Genomic DNA, 22,488 nt, shown 5'->3' with positions numbered 1-22,488 from the left:
AACTAAGTAGTACACAGGTCGATAAATAGGGCTTTACTAAGCTGCACTATAGTGGTGCTAGATCTTCCCCCTACTTTCTGGTAATGGCTCTCCCTCCTGGAACTTGAACAAAGTGGCATGGTTTGCATCACACGTTTATGCATACTTTCCAGACAGGTAACGTGGATCCAAACAGTTTGGGTTGGCTCTTTGTCAAATGTCTTTTTCAGATGGCTGCTGTAGGAAAGTACTCTTTTTGCCATGGTTACCCCCCACTTTTTGCCTGACTCTGGTGAGTCTGACTGAATGTGCACTGGTGCAGATAAAAATGGAGTTGCCCTGGCACACATCCCTGTGTGCCAAGCCTACGAGCGCTGCAAGAGACACAGGTAAGTCACCCCTACAGCATGCCTTGCAGCCCTAGGGCATAACTGAATGAGCAGATATCCCCCTGTAGTGTCAAAGTCCAGTCTTAGACATTATAAGTGCACAGTGAAGCCATACTGAGTACGTGGGCAGGGAGCTTGTCACGAGTTCCACAGCTCCATGATGGCTTCACTAAATTCCAAAATGTTTTGTACCACATATTTCATATTAACGAGCCCACACAGATGCCAGTGGTGGATTCATTAATAAATGCACTCCTAAGGCACCTCAGAGGTGCCGCCCTGCAAACCTACCAAAGCTCTAATGTGTGACTGACTGGCCAACACCAGCCTGCCTGTAGGAAAGTAGGATCTGCTTTCATGGTTACCCCTGCTTTTGCCTGCTGATCAGGACCCCAGTAACAGTGCTCTCTCCCCTGAATTGCCTCTGGTAAGTACTTTTCTACCGCCACAATTGGCTACTGGTGTACCCTTATAAGTCCCTAGTATATGGGACTAAGGTACTGAGGGCATGGGTACACCAGGGGCCTCCCATGGGCTGCAGCATTTATTATGTCACCCATGGCAGTCCTCCTAAACTGAGACTACAGGCCTGCCATTGAAGCTTGTGAGTTGGTAATTACACCTCTCACGACAGATACACGTTTCTTTATATATGAGGTCACTGCACTTAAAACCTATGTCACCCCTATGGTGGGCCCTTCAGACCTGAAGGCAAAGTGCTTTGTGTCAAGTGTGCCCTTGCATGAGCAGGACACCCGTACAAATCCCAGAGTCGATTCTACGGGGTTTGTAAGTGCGGTCAGCCATTTTAAGGTACATAGTGGACATCCGTCATTACAAGATGTCAAGCTATATAGTGGCTGTACCGAACCCGGTCATGTTTAGTATCAAACATGTTAGAATCAATCCCAAACACCTATTCCGGTGCTGGAAGTATGATCCCATGCACTGGGGGGCTTCTTTGGGAACCCTCCTGAACTCCTGGTACCAGCCGTCCAGGGTCTGCCAGCAAGCTAGTGCTGCTGCCGACCACATACATTATTCTGCCCACCTGCTGGTGATCTGAGCTCAACAAGGGGAAGGTAGAACAATAGGTTTCCTGTCAGAGGGAGGTGCGACCGCCTTCCAGACAGGACTTCGTGTTTTGGGCTGGGGTGGCGGAGCTTTGCTGTGCCACAAGACTGCATTAAAGGTTACAAATGGTGCCATCCTTGCATACTCTGATTTGAGCCAGTTCAGGAACCCTTGACTCTTGTGTGAAACTCGATAAAGGACAGGGGAGTATCCTCTTAGGGACCCCCGAGTCATTCCAACCCATTCCTTGGGTATTTAAAAGCTCCCCTATGGGTGGGTCCTCTGATTCACAGTGTAACGAGACTCGCCTTTAAAACCAAGATACTCTTCAACCATCTGGACACTTGGACTTTGTTGTACTATAACTGGAGCAGAGACTGCATCAAGGAAGACTCTTGCTGCTGCTGGTCTCTCCGTTTAAGTCCTCTGCATCGTCTGTTCATCCATATTCGTGAAAATCTGTGGGCATCAAGCACAATCCCAAGTACTCTCCCTTCTAGTGAAGGAGTCACTCCCCTGTATCGGCAGGCACTGCAACGAAGCTGACCGCACTGCTGCTCCTGTCGTCCTGTGCACTTCCCGAGGCCCAGCAACACTGGTGGTGGTTCTGAAGCGTCCTAGAGGCCTGACCTGTCTTCTCTGCAATTTTGAGGACCATATCCCTCAACAGAACTGTTAGGACCAAACCCCTGTTCCCATCATTGACTTTCTGTTGCCAAGGCTTGATGACTCTCCACTCTAGAGATCTTTGGGCTGCAAGAAGCTCTGGCCTCCAGCACCTCATCCCTCGAAGATCAGGGTCCTCGCTGCATCCCGTGCACCGTGGGCTTTTATCTTTGGTGAGCTGCCTGAGGTCCTCTTGCGACTCCTTTGCCTTCGGCCTGTGGATCCTCTTGAGGATCTTCCTTTGCTTCAGTGGGCTCCCTTACGTGCTTGGGGCCTGCTGTGACTCTCCTGGACTTGGTGAGTCCCTTGGACATTGCTGGTCTTAATGTTGGCATCTTCTTGCTTTCCACGCCAGTTGAGGCTACCAAGACTTGTTGGTGCTTCTGCCGGACACCGACCACCTAGACACCGACATGGGACAGCTCTTGTTTTTCCTCCGTTTTGCTTGGTCCTCACACCTGCAGTGACAAGGTTACCGTCCTCTCTGCACCTTCCGTGCCTCTTGGTCACCTCCGAATGGCATAGACTCTTTACCCTCTGTTTGCAGGTTCTTCTCTTCAAGAATCCACCCTTGGATTCCACAAGACTCTTGCACAGTTTTCGCCAGCGGCATTTTTACTGAAGTTCTCCATTGCTTTCCTCTACCATTTGTCATCTGCGGTCTTTGTTTTGGCTTTGTGCAGAAGAATTTCGTTAACCTCAATCTGCATACAAATTTCTATAAATCCAACCTAGTTTGGGCATAGTCGAAGCCTGAGACAGGACAAAAGGTGAGGCCAAGAAATAAATTCTCCTTATCTTTCTGGGATAAAGGTGTATTGGTTAAGTTCATTACTGTTTTTGTTTCGTAGGTTACTTCTTGTAACTGATAGTTATTCTCCCTTGGCTTTTATTTTCTATTATGCAATCATTGAACAATTGGTTTGTATAGCAGACTTATGGTTCTTGAATATCTACACATCCAAGATGAACAGTGTTGATAGAAGGCCCGATTACTCCCTATCGAGTATATTGCCATAGTGAGAAACTATCTTATTGCATTGACACCAGAGGGGATGGTCACTCTGGAGGTAAATAGTCCTGAAAAAAATATTGTGATGGCAATATATGTTCAGTCCCAGAGATGGGTAGATAATGTACTGTAAAAAGAAACTGATGAATACTATGTTACAAGATGATCTTGCTATGGATGTGTATCTGTGTTGAGTGCAATCTCGCTCATTCTATAAATGCCAATAAAAAAGATAAACAAACTGATTGTTATCCTCCCTCCGTATCTCTTCCGTTGTCCTCCTTGCCTCGGTTTCCTGCACCTTTTTGCTGCTGTGGCTGTTTCCGTTGTCTGTGGTTTGTGCACCGGCCGTTCCTTAAACAACATTCTTCTTGCAATTATGGGCTGATCTTATCTCCGCCACTGTATTGAGATCTGTCTCATTCCCATTTCTACCCCGTGTCTGAGCTGAAATCACTAAGTGACACTACTTTTCTTAGTTGATTCACTACTCCCTATATCTGTAACTATATCTATAACTGGCTCAACTTCTTCGCTTAGGGGTTTCCTTCCAGGTGCGGACCACAGCCATTAGTCTATAAAAGTTGCTTGCAAAGTTCTTTTATTCTTAATCCTGGTAACACCTCAGAGTGCAAAACAGACCAGTGTCCGCCATGACGCGTTTTGATCGCTCCAGCGCGATCTTGATCACATGACACGCTGCTGAGGAAATAAAAGTTAAATACAGTGAATGACCAATCGGTTTAAAAAGGACTGATGGGGCAATGTGATAAATATAGAAAACAGACTATATATGTTGAAATGAAGAGGAAAACTCCAGGAGTATTCCATCATTACAGGTATAAATAGCTGTAAACAAACAATGGTAAAAATCACAAATTGGCTTGAATTATGGTATTTATAAAATATGGAAAAAATCAGGTTTGAAAAGCAAAATATGCATTTTATAAAATAACACTATGCTGTAAGATCATTATTGATGTCATCAATAAGACAACGTATTAAAGTGCTCGTGCTGCTACTCATATAAACATAGGCGTCAAATAATGATATGCATATATTTCACAACCTGATAATCTTTATCCATGGCTAGTGCCAAACTGAAATACCTATCAATAAAGCCTCCTAGGTGTACAACCGCAGCGTTACATAATCATCATGCCCAGATAATTGAATAGTCTGTAAAGTGCAGTGCATATTTAAAGCTAAAAGCCATAAGTGAAGCATGAAATGCAAAAAACCCTAAAACCCAATGAATATACAGTTATATACAAGTTGATGAGGCTGCCCAGAGGCGCTGGTAAACTAAATACCTGGCACTAATTGCCATGGAAAGTGCAAGTGCCAGAACAGCAATCAGTTGTTTACAATTCACAATAACCTGTTACTCTCTAGTGGTAAATTACAGTACACAGAAAGAGACAAGTCTACCACCGATGCTGGAAAAAAGTAAGAGGGAACCTCTGGAAAAGGAAGACTTTGAATCAGACAATGACACCAAGGCCCACTGATCTATAGGATACCAGTTCTGAGTTGGAATTTTTTAAAGGAAATTGTGTAGATCCTCACTTGTATTTAATCTGTTGGGCATCTTGGTGTCAAGGGTCAAAATAAAATGGGATTCTGTCACAACTTCCTTTTCTCTGTTCCCTCCTCGTCGAGATACGGGAACTGTCCCTAATACCGAGGACTTTAGTTCATTTATATTGTTTTGATGCACCAGGTTAATGTGGCGGGCTACCGGATAGTTGGGATCAGAGTTGATAATGGCACGCAGGTGTTGCAAGATTCTGTTGAACACCGGGAGTTTTGTGCTGCCAACATATTTGAGCTCACAGGAGCATTCTAAAATGTATACAGCATACTCAGTGCGGCATGTGAGGTGATCTTTTATGGGAACTGGTATGGTGCTGAAAGCAGTTGTATATTCAGTAACATTTGCACCAAACTTACATGCCCGACAAGACTTACATTTAAAAAAACTTGGTTTAGAAAGCCAAATGGATTTGGGGGTGAACTCAGGGCTAGATTTGACAAAAGCATCCCTCATAGAGGGTGCTCGCCTGAATGTAATAGGTCTTGAGGGTAAGATAGATTTTAAAGTAATGTCCGTCAGGACAATAGGCCACTGGACATAGATAATATTGCAAATCTTTTTTTCTTGTTTGCTCTAGGTGGTCACTAGCCTTATCGCTTGTATATCACTGTCCTTAGCATTACCTTCAGCCTGCGGTAAAGACACTACACTTCTATCCTCTTTAGGTATCAAACACCACTCCCGAGATTGAAAATTGGCTTTATCTAAGTCTATTTGTAAGTCAGATTTTTTATATCTGCGTACCAAAAAACGATTAAATGCCTCTTGTTGGCATTGATGTAAATCCTCACTGCGACTGCAAATATGGCGTATTGGCAAAAATTCGCCATAGGGTATGCTCCGTATTAGGTGGCGAGCGTGTGAGCTAGTGGCATGTAAAGTGGAGTTGCCGGCAATATTTTTTCTGTGTAGCTTAGTTTGTAATGTGCCTGCCTCAATAAACACTTCAACATCCAAAAACTCCACCCTAACATTGCTAATGTCAGCAGTAAAGCTGAGATGGAGCTCATTATTGTTGATCAAAGACACAAACTGTTGGGCTGTTTCATTTGTACCTTGCCATACAATGAAGACATCATCAATATATCTCCAATAGTGTTGTATGTGAGACTCCCAAACAGATTTGTATAGTGACCTGTGGACCTGCTCTTCCCACCAGCCAACATGTAAACATGCATAGCTGGGGGAGAAGCACGCCCCAATCGCCACCCCTCTCAACTGTTGGTAAACATACTTATTAAACAAGAAAGTTATTTTTCAGGCACAAATCAATCATGGTTAAAAGCATACAGTTATGGCCATGTAGATTGATAGCTCTATCTATCTTTCAAAAGTGTTTCATAGCCACCAGTCCGTCTGCATGGTGTATACTGGTATACAAAGAAGCAATGTCCATTGCAATGAATAGATAGTTTGAATGCCACTCTACTTCACTGATTTTCCACAAGAAATCCCCTGTGTCTTTAATGAAGGAGGGCAATTTGGTTACATGGTCTTGTAAAAAGTAATCTACATCAATCAATCAATTTATTTATTATGTTTTGGCTCTCAAAAGAGGGCCACATAGAAGTTTACAATGATAAAAGCAGAAGACAAGTACATATCAAGATTATGACATTTGAGAAACATATTTAAGTACAAAAATAACATACAATGACCGATCTACAGCAGGAAGCAATGTCAAACATCTCCAGAGGCATGTTAATAAATAGCTAAAAAACCTTTAAAAAAGTTAAAAATATAGAAACAGAACATTTCATTAGGAGGCCAATAAAGTGCTTGGAGAAAGCCGTTCAAAGTGGAAATGCCCAGACGGATACAAATAGGTTTTAACCATCTGAGACGCAATATACGGAGCGCAGGGCAGGTCAATAAAACATGCATACAATCCTGGGTACTCAGTTTACATAAATTGCACATAGGAGAAGAACCGTACCATTTGGATAAAAGTAGATTTAAAGGTACTAGGTCGTAACGTAAAAGAAACCAGAATCTACGAATACCATGCGGCAAGTTCCATGTGACATAGGGTTGGGCCAACTTCATCACATAAGAATTAAGGAGAAGGTCTACATCCCTTTTTTCACAGATTAACTTCTTATCAGACTGAAAACATAGTTCCCACGAGGCCTGTTTTAATACGAGTTTTAACTGTAAGGGAGAATACAAAAACAAGGTGTTTTCATCTAATTTTAGCAGGGTTACGGCTTTTCTAAAATTCCTTACAAGTTGTGAAAACTCTTTGAAATTACCCAGTAATTCACTTCTGAGGAGAGCTCTCATCGTCCCTAGTTCAGCTCTAGCCAGGCAGGCCACCCATTTTACTAGGGCACATAGTCCCTGTACCCAACTGCTCCTGAGACCGAAATCGAGCCTACAAGCGGCCAAAGAGCACGCAGTATTCAGAGAAGATAGGGATCTTAAGAGTTTCCCCTCAATCTTATGGCAAAAGTCCCAATATTTCACCTCTATAAGTTCTATACCATACAGTATCGTTGCGGGGATTTTAGACCTGTACACCTCCAGTAAACACGAAAAGTTCCTTTTCCCCGTAGCCTGATAGAGGGAGTTTAAACCTTTGCCATGGGCGATGGCTTTGCGTGAACTATGCTCAATATGGGGCCTCTCACTCAAGTTAGCCGTGATAATTTTCCCCAGGAAGGTATAGGAGTTAACAACCTCCAGTTTTTGGCCGCCGATATACCATCCAAAATTTACAGATCGGCACTTCTTCTTACCGGCTATGCACATAACTTTACTTTTAGATATATTAATCTTCATGCAATGGGCAGCAGCAAAAACATGAAGGGCATGTAGCCGCTTTGTAAGTCTTTTAGGAGTCAAGTCTAGAATAAGGACGTCATCGGCATACATCAAGCAGGATATTGGGGTCCCCCCCATCACCGGAGCAATACCCTCACTGGCAGACAAGGCGGCGGGTAGGTCTACAGTATATAAGGAGAACAAAAGGGGAGCCAATAAACAGCCTTGTTTAAGGCCATTCAAGGACGAAATTTGATGGGAGAGCCCCCTTTCGCCCCCTTGCAAGACACTACACCAAGTCTCTGTATGGAGAGTCCGAACAAGCTCCAATAGATAAGCTGGATCACCAAGAGCTGCCAATTTTCTCCACAGCGTTCTACGATCTACTTTATCGAACGCTGTGGAGAAATCAATAAAAGCCGTATACACCACCCCCCTCTCACCTGCACGTATTTATCAGTAACCACATGGAGAGCGGTGAGGTTATCTAAAGTACCATGCCCCCTACGGAAGCCAGTTTGTTCAAGAGGCAAGATATTATTCTCCTCGACCCAGTCGGAGAGGAAATTTAAAAGACATTTCGCAAAGACCTTTCCGATAGAGTCGAGGAGGGCTATCAAACGATAATTGCTGGGGCTATCCCTGGTTCCCTTCTTAAAAATAGGGACCAAGATACTTCCCCTCCAGGAGGCAGGTACCGTTTTAGACAAGAAACAGGCTTTAAACAATGGATACAGGATTTTACTCCACCTTAAAGGATCCTGCTTCAGGAGTGTCATAGGGAGTTCGTCAGGACCCATTGCCCCAGAGGCACGCATATTTTTTATAGCCATCTCAATTGCTTCCTCTGTGGGATAATTAATGAGTCCTTCGGGCGTTGCATCTAGGACAATATCTTCACCTGTAATACCATTCCCTGCATAGAGGTCCCGAATATAAGTGATCCATACCTCTTCAGCTATGGGGATGGGGCAAGGGCTTATTCTAGTACCACATCCCTTCCCAATTATTGCCCAAAATTCTCTAATCCTACCATGAACAACTGATTCCCTCAAGTTGATCCAAACTGTATCTTCCTTCTCCTTTTTTATTTTCGCCTTTAGTCTGCATCTCTTTCTTTTTAGTCTAGAAATGTATTTTTCTCGTTCCATAACTCTATCTAGATATTGCTCACGGACTAGTTTATTTATTTCCTTGTTCAGGATGCGTAGTATACTAGGCACCACTACCCCTTTTCTAGGGCGGGAAGTCTTTTTTACATGTAAAATAATGTTTCGCATGAGTTTTTCAAAATTAACTATTTCTAGACCACGCCACTCATTTAATTCTATTAAAGTTTCACATAATATATCCTGGACCCCATTAATGGCAGAAGGATTCCAAAAACACCTTCCCGTGGAAGCGTGGAAAGCAGCGTCACTGCCGTTAAGGGACCATGGCGCAGTGGGCATGGAATTTAAAGAAATAGTTGGTCGCTCAGAGATGTAGGAATAATCTTAAAATCCTGAATACACGGAAACAAGCCATAATCCGAGATTGCATAATCCAAGATAGAAGACCAAAAGGAGACTTATGTGTAAATTTGGCAGGCACATCGGACGGGAATCTCCCATTTAATATAAGTCCCTCAACGGCCGCTAGTTCTTTTAGCAGAATCTTCCCTCTTTTGTTAGTCACTAACTTATCTGGGAAGAGGGGTAGGGGAACAAAATGCGCCTCTTCTTTAGATTTATTTCTAAAAAGTTTCAGACTAGCATTGGAAATTTTGCAGTTCAGATCTCCAACGAGAATGATATCCGGAGGGGATGGAACATTTTTAATTTGATCAATATATCGAAATACCTGCTTCAATATGAGATTAAAACGCTCTTCTGGAGGAATATACACATTAAGAATAACAATAGGTGACTTTTTAAAATTACTAAACAGATTTGCTATTGTTATAGCGTGAAAAAATTTACTTGGGTCGGTGTAATGGGAAAATCTCCACTGCAATTTATTTGATAATAGACAAGCGATTCCCCCCCTAGCGTGACCTTTCTTGGAAGGGGCAGCTGGCACTTCCAAAACATAGAAATCCTTCGAAACGTCCAGCATATTAATACACCAGGTTTCCTGTATACAAATCACATTTGCTCCTAAAGAGAATAAAAGGTCAAATTTCTCTGGACTACTATGAATCCCTGCCGCATTCCAAGAAATAATTTTCAATGGGGTGTTAAAGATGGTGAAACAATTTGGGGTTATCTGTGATCTTAGTAGATAAGGCACTGTGCAGCCAATTCCACCGATTATTATCCTCTATGAAGGAGGAATTCTGAGGCAGAGGGAGTGGCTTTACCTGAGAGACCGAACGTTTCCCCTTAGAGACCCAAATCTTCAGGTCTCTAAGAGGGGAGGCTACCCCATTTTGTTTATCGCCCTTTAGTGCCATCCCAAGGGAAGGGTTGGTATTACCAAGGTTAAAAATAGGGAGAACATCAATACCTGTGCGTTGAAAATTCTCAGCTTGCTGTAATATCAAATTTACAATGATAGGTGAATAAAATTTAACCCTTATACTCAAAACCCTGTCTCCACCAGACAAAGAGACTAGCTCAATGTCCCTAGATTGAATAGGGTGAAGACTTTCAATCTGGCTAAAACGCTTAAGTAGCCATGCTCTGTTTAGGGGTATATCTGCATCGAATAAAGGTAAAAAGTCTAACACGAGAGTGTCCACATGAGCCTTTGAGTTTTTTGGATGGCGCGCAGGAAGAGAGCGGTCTCCAATCTCTGGGGGAGGAGAGAAAGAAGAGGCCAAAGGGTTAAGGGGCCCAAGTTGATATAGGATTGGGGCTCTTGTCGCAGTCGATGGAGAGGAACTCGGAAGAGGGCCCTCCATTTGCGGCAAAACTTCCAAAGACATTGGTGGGCAAAATTCACTTTCCACCTTTAAAGACGTAGAAGTTGGATCCAAGTCTATTTCTTCGTTCTCCGATGCAACTAGAGAGTTTTGGAAGATTATCCGTCGTTGTCTTTTCTTCCTGTATTTTCGGATTGGTTTCCTTTTATTCCCTTTATTATTTCTATGTTTACCGTTTTTTACCTTTACCTCTTGTTTATCTTCAGAAAGTTCTTTTTTATTTTCAGACATGAAGATTGGGAATAAATCTTGAACCACTTTAGAACCGGAAATAGATTTGTTTTCTTCCTCAATCTCTAGAACAGAGTTCTTAACACAATTGGGCACTGCGGTTAAAGGCTGAACTGTAGTATGAATTTCATGAACTATTGCTGCAGCCTTTATGCCAGTATCCACTATGGGCGCATTTATTTTCCCCTTTGGAGAACTGGGTTCAGCCTTGGAGGGGGAAACACTCCTCGTATCTGGTGATTTTTGTAACAATGTCTTCAGTATTTGGGTAACTGAATCCAGGATACAATCCGAGCTGCCTACAAATTTCCCCAGGAGAAATAGAATGGAGGCTAATAATTGTTCCAAAGCAATCATGGATTCTGATATCGGTTTATCACTAGCTTCAGCTGGACGACAAATACCAGAAAAATTGAGACCCGAGCTCCTGGAAACATTTAACAGATCAGACATGTCCTGTCCGTTTAACGAAGGGGTACTACTATATAACATTAGCCCAGAGGGAGTAGCACCCCCAAAAGGCTTAATAGGATCCAGAGTCTCCAAATTAGCTGTATTTACATAGCGGCCGCAAAGTTCAAGATCAATGGATAACGGTGAGGGATCCCCACCTAACCTGTCATTCAAAGTAACAGCTTGAGGCATAGGTGGTTGATTCTCTAGTTTTCCTTCAGATACAAGAACTCCGAGATTACTCTCCCCCTCCCCTTCGGGATGTACAGGGCAGGCATTCACCGCTGCTGCTGTTTGCGGTGGCGCGGTCAGCAAGGATGAGGACAAAGAGTTTGTAACAGCTTGAGTAAGATCCTCCTGAACTGCGGAGCGGAGAGCTTCCTTTACAGCAGAATTAGACTTCTTATCCATAGGAATGTCCCATAGCTCAAAGAGTTGGCATTGACCCTTCAACGGGGGATTATTCACAGATTTATTTCTTGTGCGGATGGTATCTATTTTAGCACCAGGTTTTCCTCCCACTAACCTTCCTGAACGGAGTTTTTTAGACATCTTCTGCAGACTTTTCCCACAAATCGATGTTATACAAGTAATTTACCTCCAGAAGAAAAAGTCACAAGATAGTACAAGGTTCTGTCCCGCGACGTGGATGTCAGACTGGATTTATGGCGCCTCCGGGCGCGTAATGCGACGTGCGCGCCGCTAAGCCCCCTGGGAGTAGTAGTCCTCCCCTCGGCTGCCGGTCCGATGGTAGTGCGGCAGCGGGAGGACTACGGGGCTTTAGGAGCAAGAGGCAAGCAGGTAGGGCTTACAGGCAGCAAACAGCGGGTCCTCGGGGTCCGCAAACAGTCACACCCGCTCCACCCTCGGGGTCCGCAAACAGTCACCAGTCCCCAGGGTACCACTGAACTCGAATGACACTCGAAATTCTGCCAACTACCCTGATGGGAGGGCCGAGACTGTAGAGGACCACCAGACGAAGATTAGGTACAGGGCTGCCCAGGATGGAGAGGATGTACAAAGTTCCGTCGTAATCTGCAAGTCCAAGCCTGAAATATATAGAGGGAGCACGAGGCAGAGTCCAATGGAATGCAGCAACACTGAAGATGCAGGCCACTACGATGATCAATGAGGCAGGAATGGCGGGCAGCCGAAATGTAAAGCGAACAGTCCAAAAGACAATCAGGATAGAGTTTCACCACTTAGTCTCCAAAGAGGAGGGAGGTTGCCTACGAGTGAGGACAAGAGAGAGGCATACCAGGAGCACACGCAGTCACAAAAGTCCCCACGTTCAGAGAGGAGTTCAGGAATCCAATAACCAACAAAAAACAAACGAGCTTCCAAAGTTCGAAACTTGCCAAAGAAAGATAAGAGCAGGGGCGCCACCTGCTGGACTTTTGGAGGAAGGAATCTAGCTCTCCTTTTATGGGCTAAGACTCGGAAAGCGAGTGACAGCAATGGATTTAGAATCGCCGGCGTTCACACCTGAATACTCCTCACGTCGTCAACAGCAGGCCAATTCCGAAAAGTATCGAGAGAGCAGCTCTACCGCTGTCAAGAGTCTCTCCAGAGACCGGGGTAGCAGGAAACAAGGCAAGATACATACTACATACTACATACTTGGACATTGCTTCTAAGATGTTGTTCCTCGCCGAGATGATTGATCTAACAGGCACTGGAGAAATATTTTTGTGCACCTTGGGTATGAAGTTCAAAATGGGAGTAATGGGATGATCATTCTTTAACAAATTATATTAGTTTTTGGATAGTAAACCTTCCCTTTTCCACTGTTGTAGATACTTGAATACTTTATCCTTTACTGAGACCAAATCTTGTCGAGAGGCTATACGATACCAGGAAGAGTCAGATGGCGGTGAGCCTCTTCCAGATATTCAGTTTTTGGCCATAACACAATGTTCCCTCCTTTAGCAGCTTTGCTTACAATTATCTCATGATTTGCTTTTAGTTTTTTTCATGAGGGCAAATTAACAACTCTGTGTATATTTCCACTGGTTTGTCTTACGATCGACAGAACTATTGAACTGCTTAAGTTCTTAAATGAACCTGTCACTGAAGACATAAATTGCATCTTTCGGCATTATTGGGAAAAAGGTTGACGGAGGGCGAAAAGGACTGTTGGCAGATTTTCCAAAATTAAGGCCCTGATTAAGTAATATTTCCTGCGTGGAGCCAGCAGCATAGGATTCCTCATTAGCCAAGGAATGCAAAACACAGAGTAGAAATGTCCTTGACTTGTAGATTGCTATCCTCATTAGCCCCGGTAGCATTATCTTCATTTTTTGTCATGTTTATTTAATTGAAAAAACTTTTTTAATTTAAGTTTTTGAATGAATTTGAATAGATCTATTCTTGATTGATTATAAGAAAAGTTGCTCTCTGGGCAATATGTCAATCCAAGTGATAAAAGTTGTGACTCTGCTTTGGTTAATGTTGTTTGTCAAGTTTATTATGGTATTGTCCTTAGAATTGTTCAACTCCTCCATTTCTTCACTGTTGTTCCTCTGTTTGAATTTCTGCTTATGCTGCCTTCGCCTCTCTCTCTTGCATTTGTTCCTGTTGCGTTTTGTTTTGTTGAAGGGTTCTGGGGGCGTAATGTCTGCCTCTGGACCTGGGTTAAAAAATTCAGTTCCTCTGCTGGTGTTAAGCTGGTTTCTCCCCTTGCTTGAACCTCAGAAGTCATGGACATATTATCATATATATCCAGAAGTCGCTGAGGAAGCCCAAACATTCGGGGCCTGGAGGCCTGCGCCAAAGCCTTAAAACATTTCAGCCGAAGAACACACCACTAGCATGTCTGGTGGGCCTGATTACACAGCACTAAAGTGGTCTGCGTTCTTCGTGTGGAATGAATATATATATATATATATATATATATATATATATATATATATATATATATATATATATATATATATATATACGCATACATACACAGATTCATTTAAAGAACCTTAGAAATTCATCGAAAAAACACAAAGGGTGCAGGGACGTTATGGTTAGGTTGACATTTCACTTGACTTGTACAAAACCAGAGAAATTCAGCCGTTTTAGTTAGCTGAGCTAACTATAACTCATGCCCCCACAATGCACTGCTTATGACCTCACATATTACATCACTCAAGATCATGAAATGCTCTCGCCTCCATGAAGCAAAGCAGAATTTGCTATGGCATGGCGGGAGCCATACTACCGCCATGCCAGAGCAAACTGCAATGTCCCATGGGTGGGCACCTCAGCACCTTGCTGGAGCTGGCCCTAGGGGGTGGTGGTCCCCAGGGCCATGTACTGCTCCAGGAAATGATGTAATATGTAAGGTCATAAGCAGTGCATTGCGGGGGTGAGAGTTCTAGTTAGCTGAGCCTCGCTATAATGTCTCTGTAACCTTTATTTTCAGTGAATATATAAATTCCTATGATTTGTTTTGGGAACAAACGTGAGTCCTTATTTTAAAGGTTCCTGGACATTTTAGCTGTTTTCAATTTCTTGCTGTTTCTTGGTGAATTTATAGTATTTGCCTTTTGCCAATACCTTTATTAAAAATAAGGCAAATATGTCTTCATAGTGCCAATAAGCAGAAGCTTAGACTACAGTTTTTTCAAACTGGATACATCATTTACGATAAGAAAGACGATAACGTAATCATAACTGATTTTCGGAGTCCCCAAAATGACTTTGGAATGTGCCAGACATTTATTTTTTAGAGCTGATATTCTGATCATTACCAGCCATGCTTCCAAAACTGCTGCTTCCAGATAGATACTTGCTGCATTACATGTGGGTGGGAAGCTATTGAGGGTTTGCATAGATCTGGGCTCATTCTTTGCACCTAGTGACAGATGGACAGTTTTTTGTCTTTTTTGGTCACCCAGTGGAAGGGAGCAAGTAACAAAATCAGTTCCAATTTTTTGGGCTGCCTTTCATATCCCTCTTTGATGTATTAATCAATCAAGGATTTATAAAGCGCAACAAATCACCCATGAGTGTCTTGAGGTGCTAGAGTTGCTAGCTGCTTTGTTGTGTTTTTATTTGGACAACCAGGTCTTGAGCCCTTTCCTGAATTTCCGGAGCGATAAGGGGGTCCTGAGATGCAGGGGAAGGTCGTTCCAAGCTTTGGCCACCAGGTATGAGAAGGAGCGTCCTCCACTGTTGCATCGACGGATCCAGGGATGTAAGGCAAAATAACCTGGAGGAACGTTGGAAAACAAATGTTGGGAATGAATTGGTAACAAAGTTATTGTAACAAAAGGAGATGTTATTACCTGACGTTGAACACATCCAGAAGTTGGATCAATAAAAAAAAAGTACACAGTACAATATCTACTGTAGTTCCCCTAACCCCGTCCACCAGTGAAGATGCACAAACATACAGAATGTTTCACTTTTAGAATGGGAATTATGCACTGTAGCACAGAAATTACTAAATATCTATTAAAAAGTAACTGGCCTCAGTTTACCAGGTAAATAAGTAATATTGTGGTAATGGCCCTACAGGTGTTGCTATTGGGAACGTGCTGCTGCGCTCCTCAGTTCACTTACCTCAACTCAGGGGCGCAAATTCAGCTAAATTAGGTTGGTGTGTACTCTGAGATGACAGACCTGTGACATTTAAAATGTAAAACTTCTTTGCTAAGGCACGTTTGGGCCCATTCTTGAGGAGTGCACTCATGCCACACAAACTGACTTAAAATGACAGGGTTTTTTTGTTTGCCACTTCTCTCAATAGGTTCCAACTCTAGGCTCTCAAGAAGGTGCTTTTGAGAATGTCCGGATGAATTACAGCGGGGATCAGGGCCAAACCATCCGTCAGCTGATCAGCGCTCATGTTCTCCGTCGTGTGGCAATGTGTGTGCTGTCTTCCCCTCATGGACGTCGGCAACATTTGGCGGTCAGCCACGAGAAGGGCAAGGTTAGGCTTGTGAAGAAACATATTTCTTTAATATACTGCAAATGTTGTGATCTGGGTGGAGGGTTACAGTGCAGAACTATTGTTGAAGGGTGAATTTGACCCTCCTGTGGTGGTCAATAGTAGCTCAAACAATGTTTGTATAAAAATAATGAACACTGGTGTGAAACGAAGGTCCTGCGTTGAAGTGGCACTTTATTCATTAAGTCATTAACACAGCAAAAAATAAAATATTCATCAATTCATTAGTTTAGAAAGAATATTAAGGTCACTATTTCAATCAGTCAGAAATAGCAACACAAAATACATATTAATAAATGTGTGTCTAGAAGGCAAACCTGAAATGAAAAAACTAACGATCCAAGATTTACATTTTTAAAGTACATTAAATGCAATGAATTGGGTGAGGATGAGAAACCGAGAATAAGAGAAGAGACTGAAAAGGAAAAAAAAAATGTTCATCTAGATTGGGCTTTACCACCGGAGAGTAGGCTCTGTGGGCCCAATGCAGATATACGGCCGGCCGGGAACCCACACCGTGCATGGTACTGCAGAAGAGTTCTGGGCTCCAACTAGGGTGCAGGTCTTTTATACCTGTTTAATGCAGAACTATTAAACCACATTGATGTAGGTGCTGGACCGCAAGCATACAGTTATGTTGCTAAAATCCTGAGAACACAGAAGTGGTATCATAAGAACACAGAAGTGGTATCACAGTGGGCCAGGTGTTTGATCGGGTGGTCAGAAATGCTTGACCGCAAATTATAAACAAAGAACACTTTCAACGTAAGTTTCTCGGAAAATATATAAGAAAGCGGAACTTGGAAACAGGTGCTCTCTTGGTTTCGTTTGAGCAAGCTTGGAAAGTTTCATAATATAAAAATAAAGCTGTAATGACAAACCTTAGATCTCCCCTGGACCAAGGAATGTACCGTCACTTTCCCAGGGCAAGAATATCAGTTTCAAACTTATGGAATATAACATATACACAGCACTTCCTAAGGTGGGCAAACTTTCAACACTCCCCCAAAGGCAAGGCAAGAAAACAATAATTTGCGCATCACTTGTGAGGAGTAGCGCCAACTTCCTATAACACAATTACCTGCTAGAAGGGAATTCACCCATCCTTCTACAACAGAAAACTTGGCCAAGAAGAGTCCACACCTCCTGCTACAAGGAAAAGACGAATTGGTATATCTGGGATGTATTTATTAGTAAATAGCATCACACAGTAAGCCAAATGCACCTAACATAGCAGACTCTCACATATCAATAATATGATTGAAACCCAATCAAGGCAAATATATATATATATATATATGTGTAGAAATATATATATATATGTATGGATATAAGAATCAGAAATAAGAAGGAAAGGAGAGAATCAGTAAAGAATCAAGAGACCGTTAGTAGCAGAGACACCTCACCTAATGCTCCATCATTTCACCCCGCTTTTCTCAAGGGGAGTCCATTGCTTGAACCGGGTGAAAGCTCAGAGGTGACACCACTTTTCCGTGACAACACGTCTGCTCCACGGATGAACTTCCACCAAGCCAGTGTAGACTCCCCTTTTTAATACACATTCAAAACACAGCGAAGCTTCTAGCAAGCCACGCCCCCTAGTTCTCATGAGAGCCAGTACCAGCCTGCTTCAAGGTCAGACCAAGGGTTGATCAGGCCCCTGTTATGACTAAAAGTCAAACCATGTACATTCCTCTGATAAGAACCAGTTCTCTCTAGTCAGTAAAATGCGAAAAACAGCAGGAAAGCAAAACATGCCCTCTTCTTCACAGAAAATGGCTTCAGAGTTAGTTAAGCCATGCACACAAAGGCCCAAAGCAAGATGGAATCAAAAAAGCAAGGAGCACCTATAATTCTCATCCACACAACTTACAAGCACCACAGTGCACACAGAAAAGTTTGAAGCAAGGTAAAGTCAGAAGGCAGAATGACATTAGACCACGTCAAAGCCAATAGGTCAAAGTCATAATTCACCTAACCCAAATAACATTATACACTAAATCCCTCAGTATACAACATTGAGCACATGTGTGCACCACCACCCATAAGACTGCACCTCAACATCCCATACCTTCTATTCTTGGAAAGACTATTCCACTAAAAGGCAGAACACACTTAAGTCAGTACAGAATGGTGGTGGTTGAGGGTCATCATAGGTTGTCAGACCACAAAAGTGGCTGATTCACTACATTGCACCCCATGACCCTTGATCATCACCATTCACATATGGGGGGAGAGGGAGGGCCCCACTCACATGGGAGAAGGGAGTCCCACTCACACGCGGAGAACTGGGCGAATCTGAAAAAGAAACAAGCATCACTCTTCTTGCAAAAAACATTTTTCAAAAGTACACTTCTTCCGTCTTGCATTTCTAAAAATACAATATTTTAATTTCTGTCTACATAGGTCTCCTCCAGCTCTGGGGAATTGTCTAAGAATACTACCAACGCTTTAGCCTCTGAATTCTTGGTAAAATCCTTCTTTTTCTATACACAGCAAGAAGGGCTGGGGCAGTCTCCTTCTCCTTCTCTCACTTCTCTCACTGCACCCCTGTCACACCTCGGACCTTCAGCGCGGTGCGAGTGAAGCAAGCGCGGGGCGAGGGACTACATCTCCCAGCATGCGGAGCGGTAGGCACGCCCACGGGACCTATATAGGCCCGCCTTCCTTCGCTCCGGTGCTCGTCAATCAGAACTCGAATCCCAACGAGCCCAGAACGCTGCTAGCGTTCTTTCCTTCGTACCGAGAACTATTCAAAGCTACGCGACTACCTTCGGCAGATAACCACCACGGGGGACGAGGAGCCCCGACGCGAAGTACTTTCCCAACCCGCCGAAGACACTTCTCCACCTTCCTGACAACCAGAGAATCCTCTACGGAGTTACCGCGCCCAGCACACCGGCCGCCGCCGTGGGGCTTCACCTGCGCTGCAACACCGCAAGTCTCCCGACTTCAACCCGACACTTCACGCCCGTTTGACCTAGGAGCTACCACATCCCTATCCTCCCGGGCAAGAACGCAGGGACGCCTTATCCGGACGCCGCGTTCGCCCTCCAGGGGTTGTGGTACCGCTCCCTTTATTCTTTGTTGTTTCCTTCCGGTGTACCTTTCCCGTTTACCGGATTCTGCACGGTGCGTCAGGAACTACCTGCGTCTAATTGCAGAACACTCCCTCCTTCCCGCTTGGAGCCGATTGAAAGGCTCGGAGAGCGACCAAGACTTCTTCTTCCCTATGCGCTTGAAGCCGCTTGAAAGGCTTGGAGAGCGGCATAGCCCACAGCATCATTCCGAGGTCATCACGCTGGACTTGTGAGTACGGGTCTCAATCTCGGGGCTCTCTGTAATCTCTCCTGTGCTGTGGTCCAGTCCTGATCTCAGTAGCTCACTCTGTTCTCTCTTTCCAGGGTTACCCGGGATCACGGTTCCCTTCGGAAGATCACCTCACCCCCAGGAAGTCTTACCTGTCCCCTTTCCGGGGTTCCCTTCCGTTCCTTCTCCCCCTTTAGGTGGTGTGTCACGCTAGACGTGTCATTCAGGGTTAGGCGGGCAACACCACATAGGGGGAGGGGAGTATCAGCATCGCTCCCGCTGTATCCGGCGTACAAGGTGAGTGGTCCTCAACCTTGTATCTCAGATCCTGACAGGTTGACAAGCCCACGAATACGTACAGCCTGAGCGATGGATGCGGATACTACCCTGACCGCTATATTGGACACCTTAACTGCCTTGTGAGGAGAGGTGGATGCCTCTCGGGCAGAAACCTCCGCTCTTAAACAAGAGATGGGCACCATGCGAAGAGAAGTGGCAGACCTCTCCCGCCAAAATGGTACAGGGGCAGGAGGAAGCTCTTATATCAGAGGCTGGACGCTGCCACCCCCCTTTTCGCAAACGCCCGCTATGGATGGGGGAGCGACCGCGGCAGTGGGGGGGACAGGGCACAGGGGTCTTCCCACATACCTCCTTTGCTTCAGTGCCGCAGACGGGTTCCACACCTATACACGTCATACAGCCCATGCATCTGCCCCTCGCCCCTCCTGAAAGGTTCTTTGGGGACCCAAAGAAGTTTGGAGTATTCATGGGGCAGTGTAGACTGCATTTCTTGTGCAAACCTGCTGTCTTTCCAACGGATCAAGCTTAAACTGCCTTTGTGCTGTCTTACCTCGGAGGCAACGCAGCGAATTGGTCTTTTCCCTTGATAGAACGTGACGACCCGGTGTTATACACTTCCCGTATTTCTGTGTAGAAATGCGACGGCTGTTTGATCGGAAGGGTCATCAACTGTCCCTGGATAAAGAACTGCTCACTCTCAAGCAAGGTACTCAGGACTTGCTTACGTACATTACCACTTTCAATAGGTTGATTGTGGAAACTGAGTGGCCTGAAGAAAAGAGGACGTCGCTATTTTATCAAGGACTAAGAGGGGAGTTGAAGGACGTCCTGGCCCAAGTGGTTCAGCTACCTTCTACGTGTGATGATCTCATTGACCTAACCGTCCAGTTAGACCACCGTCTTCTGGAACGAAAGGGAGATAAGCTACGAGTAGAACCAAGATTCATCCCTTCGAGGCCCCGTGTTAGTCCCGAGGACCGAATCTCTCCAAGCGACGGCTCCGAGCCTATGCAGATCGGGGGTATTCGAGGCCCCCTGAGTCCAGCAGAAAGAGAGAAGAGGAGAAGTCAGAAGTTGTGCTTATACTGCGGGAAACCCGGGCATTTCATCAAAGAATGCAAGAGCCGGATGAAAACGGCCAGCCCAGGAGGATCAGTGCACAAAACTCTGTCGGTGGTTAACACAGAGGCAGAATATCCGGAAAACTAACATCCTCAAACAGGTTGGAGACCCCCTGTTTGAGGCCTACGGACACGAAGGTCTCACCAGCAGTCGCTAACACCTTGCAATCATCCGTAGCCCACATGAACATTTGTGCGGTTCTGGACTTACCCTCGGAGATATCAGTGGTTGTCCATGCCTTACTGGACTCGGGGGCAACTGGAAATTTTATAGACCAACAGTACGCCAGAGAGCTGCATCTGCCTTGCGATCAAAAGGAGGCGCCTGAGATGGTGAAGGCGATGGACGGATCTGCTCTGACGTCGGGTCCTGTGCGGTTTCACACACACCCACTCCGGATGCAGATTGGAGAAAACCATGTAGAACGTATACGTTTTGATCTGATCGATGCTCCCCAGTTTAAACTGATTTTAGGAATGCCGTGGTTGACGTTACATGACCCGCTGGTAAGATGGGCCGCGCGCACCGTGTCGCTGAACTCTCCTTTTTGTCGAGAGCACTGTACCAGGGAAGTAGAGAACAACGCCTTACCTAAGCCGAGTCCAGCAGCGATGCTCGCGAGTGCAGGCGTGGAACAGCAGGTGTGCTGTCTATCGACCCTACCGGCAATATATGATGAATTCAAGACAGTGTTTGACAAAAAGGAAGCCAGTCAGCTGCCCCCCCACAGGGAGTACGATTGTGTTATCGAATTGGAAGCCGGAGCTAGCATTCCCTGCAGCAGGGTCTATGCCCTCACAGAAGCCGAAACAACTTACCTGCAGCAATATCTAGCAGACATGCTGGCTTCGGGATTCATACGCGCATCTTCCTCTCCCGCGTCCTCGTCGATCTTCTTTATACCGAAGAAGGAAGGGGGATTGAGAGCTTGTATTGACTTTCGTGCCATTAACAAGGTGACCATAAAAAATCGGTACCCGCTCCCCTTGATTCCCGTGCTGTTGGTTCAGTTAAAAACGGCCAAGGTCTTTACTAAGCTCGATCTCAGGGGGGCTTATCATCTGGTCAGGGTAAGGCGGGGGGATGAGTGGAAGACGGCGTTCCGAACGAAGTTCGGGCTCTACGAGTACCGAGTAATGCCCTTCGGTCTCTGCAACGCCCCCGCCGCCTTCCAATTCTTTATGGACGAAGTGCTGAGAGGACTTTTGGATGTCTCCTGCATCGTCTATATAGACGACATCCTTGTCTATTCTGCCACCATGGAAGAGCACGTGCATCATGTCTCAGCGGTACTAGAGCGACTAAAACAATACTCCCTTTACGCAAAACTGGAAAAGTGCCTAGTCCACGTCCCTGAGGTAGACTTCCTGGGCTATGTCATCGGTCCGGGTGGAGTGTGCATGGATGACAAGAAGACACAAGCCATTATCCAATGGAAAACTCCCGCCTCGGTGAAATCCTTGCAAAGTTTCATAGGCTTCGCAAATTTCTATCGAAGATTTATACAGGGCTTCTCTCATATCATCCAGCCACTTACCAAATTGCTGCGAAAGGGAGCTACTTTCGAGTGGTCGGAAGAAACGGAACAAGCGTTTCAGGCCCAGAAACAATGCTTCACTACCGCACCGGTGTTGCGGCATCCAGATGCGGCGCAGCCCTTCGTATTGGAAACGGATGCATCGCATTTTGCAGTTGGAGGGATACTGTCGCAACGCCATCCAGATACGGGCCAACTCCATCCCA

The 22,488-nt window shown here is 44.8% G+C and overlaps 1 protein-coding gene across 14 annotated transcripts in view; it reads left to right on the top strand.

Annotated features, from left to right (window-relative positions):
• The window catches only part of UBR4 (ubiquitin protein ligase E3 component n-recognin 4), a 1,980,383-nt gene that overhangs the window by 810,591 nt on the left and 1,147,304 nt on the right, over positions 1 to 22,488 (top strand). For all 14 annotated transcript variants that reach the window (XM_085609056.1, XM_085609055.1, XM_085609054.1 and 11 more), the window contains exon 40: positions 15,814 to 15,996. In XM_085609056.1, the coding sequence (XP_085465182.1) occupies positions 15,814 to 15,996 (183 nt within the window). The remainder of the gene's footprint in view (positions 1 to 15,813; positions 15,997 to 22,488) is intronic.

The sequence above is a fragment of the Triturus cristatus genome, chromosome 1_2 (genome assembly GCF_964204655.1).
Source record: "Triturus cristatus chromosome 1_2, aTriCri1.1, whole genome shotgun sequence".
NCBI classification, from domain to species: domain Eukaryota; kingdom Metazoa; phylum Chordata; class Amphibia; order Caudata; family Salamandridae; genus Triturus; species Triturus cristatus.
Note: the sequence above shows the minus strand (reverse complement) of the source record. Positions and strands in the feature narration are given on the sequence as shown.